General features: G+C 61.9%; 1 protein-coding gene across 1 annotated transcript in view; it reads left to right on the forward strand.

Moving 5' to 3' along the window:
• The first annotated feature begins 315 nt into the window (after nt 1-315).
• Nucleotides 316-677, forward strand: part of LOC104292707 (ubiquinol-cytochrome-c reductase complex assembly factor 1) — a 49,776-nt gene continuing 49,414 nt past the window's right edge. Inside the window, exon 1 of the mRNA XM_009892121.1 lies at nt 316-360. Coding sequence (XP_009890423.1) covers nt 316-360 — 45 coding nt within the window. The remainder of the gene's footprint in view (nt 361-677) is intronic.

A 677-nucleotide genomic window follows, 5' to 3' on the forward strand; every position in this document is an offset into this window, starting at 1 on the left:
GCGCTGCTGCTGAAAAGAGCAGCCTCACTCTCTTCTCCAGCTGCTCTTGCTCACATCTGCACCAGCCTCTGGTGTACCAGGACTAACATTTGTGAGGTGATGTGGATGTGATCCAGATTAAGACTAACCTGGCAAAACAAGCCAGCTCATTTCATCCCGGCCGGCTGCTGCTCAGGTTCACTCTGCGGCCTTATGAAAGCTGGTGCCAGCAGAAGCAAGGAGTAGAGAATACACACCAGGGAGAGGTGGGATCGCTCCTGGCAGCGAGGTGCTGGCTCCAGGGCCTGTGGGGACACTGGCATGAGGGGCTCCGCCATGTCCTCCGGCTACTACCGCTGCAAATTCCCTGTGCTGGCACTGGTGTGGCACAGACGCCATCTCCTGCTTGGGGCAGCCAGAACGGCCAGATCAACCAAGAAATTATCGCTGCATTCACGATGCTCGAGTGAAAGCATCCCCCCGCCCCCCATGGGCCGGGCCTTCCAGAGGACACGGGCAACGACGGGCAGGCGCGGATTCGGCACCTTTCCCCCTTCCGAACCGAACCCCAACGCAGGCCCCCTCCTTCCTAGGCCTCCCGCCTCACGACACCACTTCCCCCCGGCTACAGGACCCGGCAGTTGCGTTGCGTTGCGCTCCGCTCCGCGCCCCTGCCCTCCCCTGCCCTCCCCTCCCCT

Source organism: Charadrius vociferus, unplaced genomic scaffold (assembly GCF_000708025.1).
Source record: "Charadrius vociferus isolate BGI_N301 unplaced genomic scaffold, ASM70802v2 scaffold409, whole genome shotgun sequence".
NCBI classification, from domain to species: Eukaryota; Metazoa; Chordata; class Aves; order Charadriiformes; family Charadriidae; genus Charadrius; species Charadrius vociferus.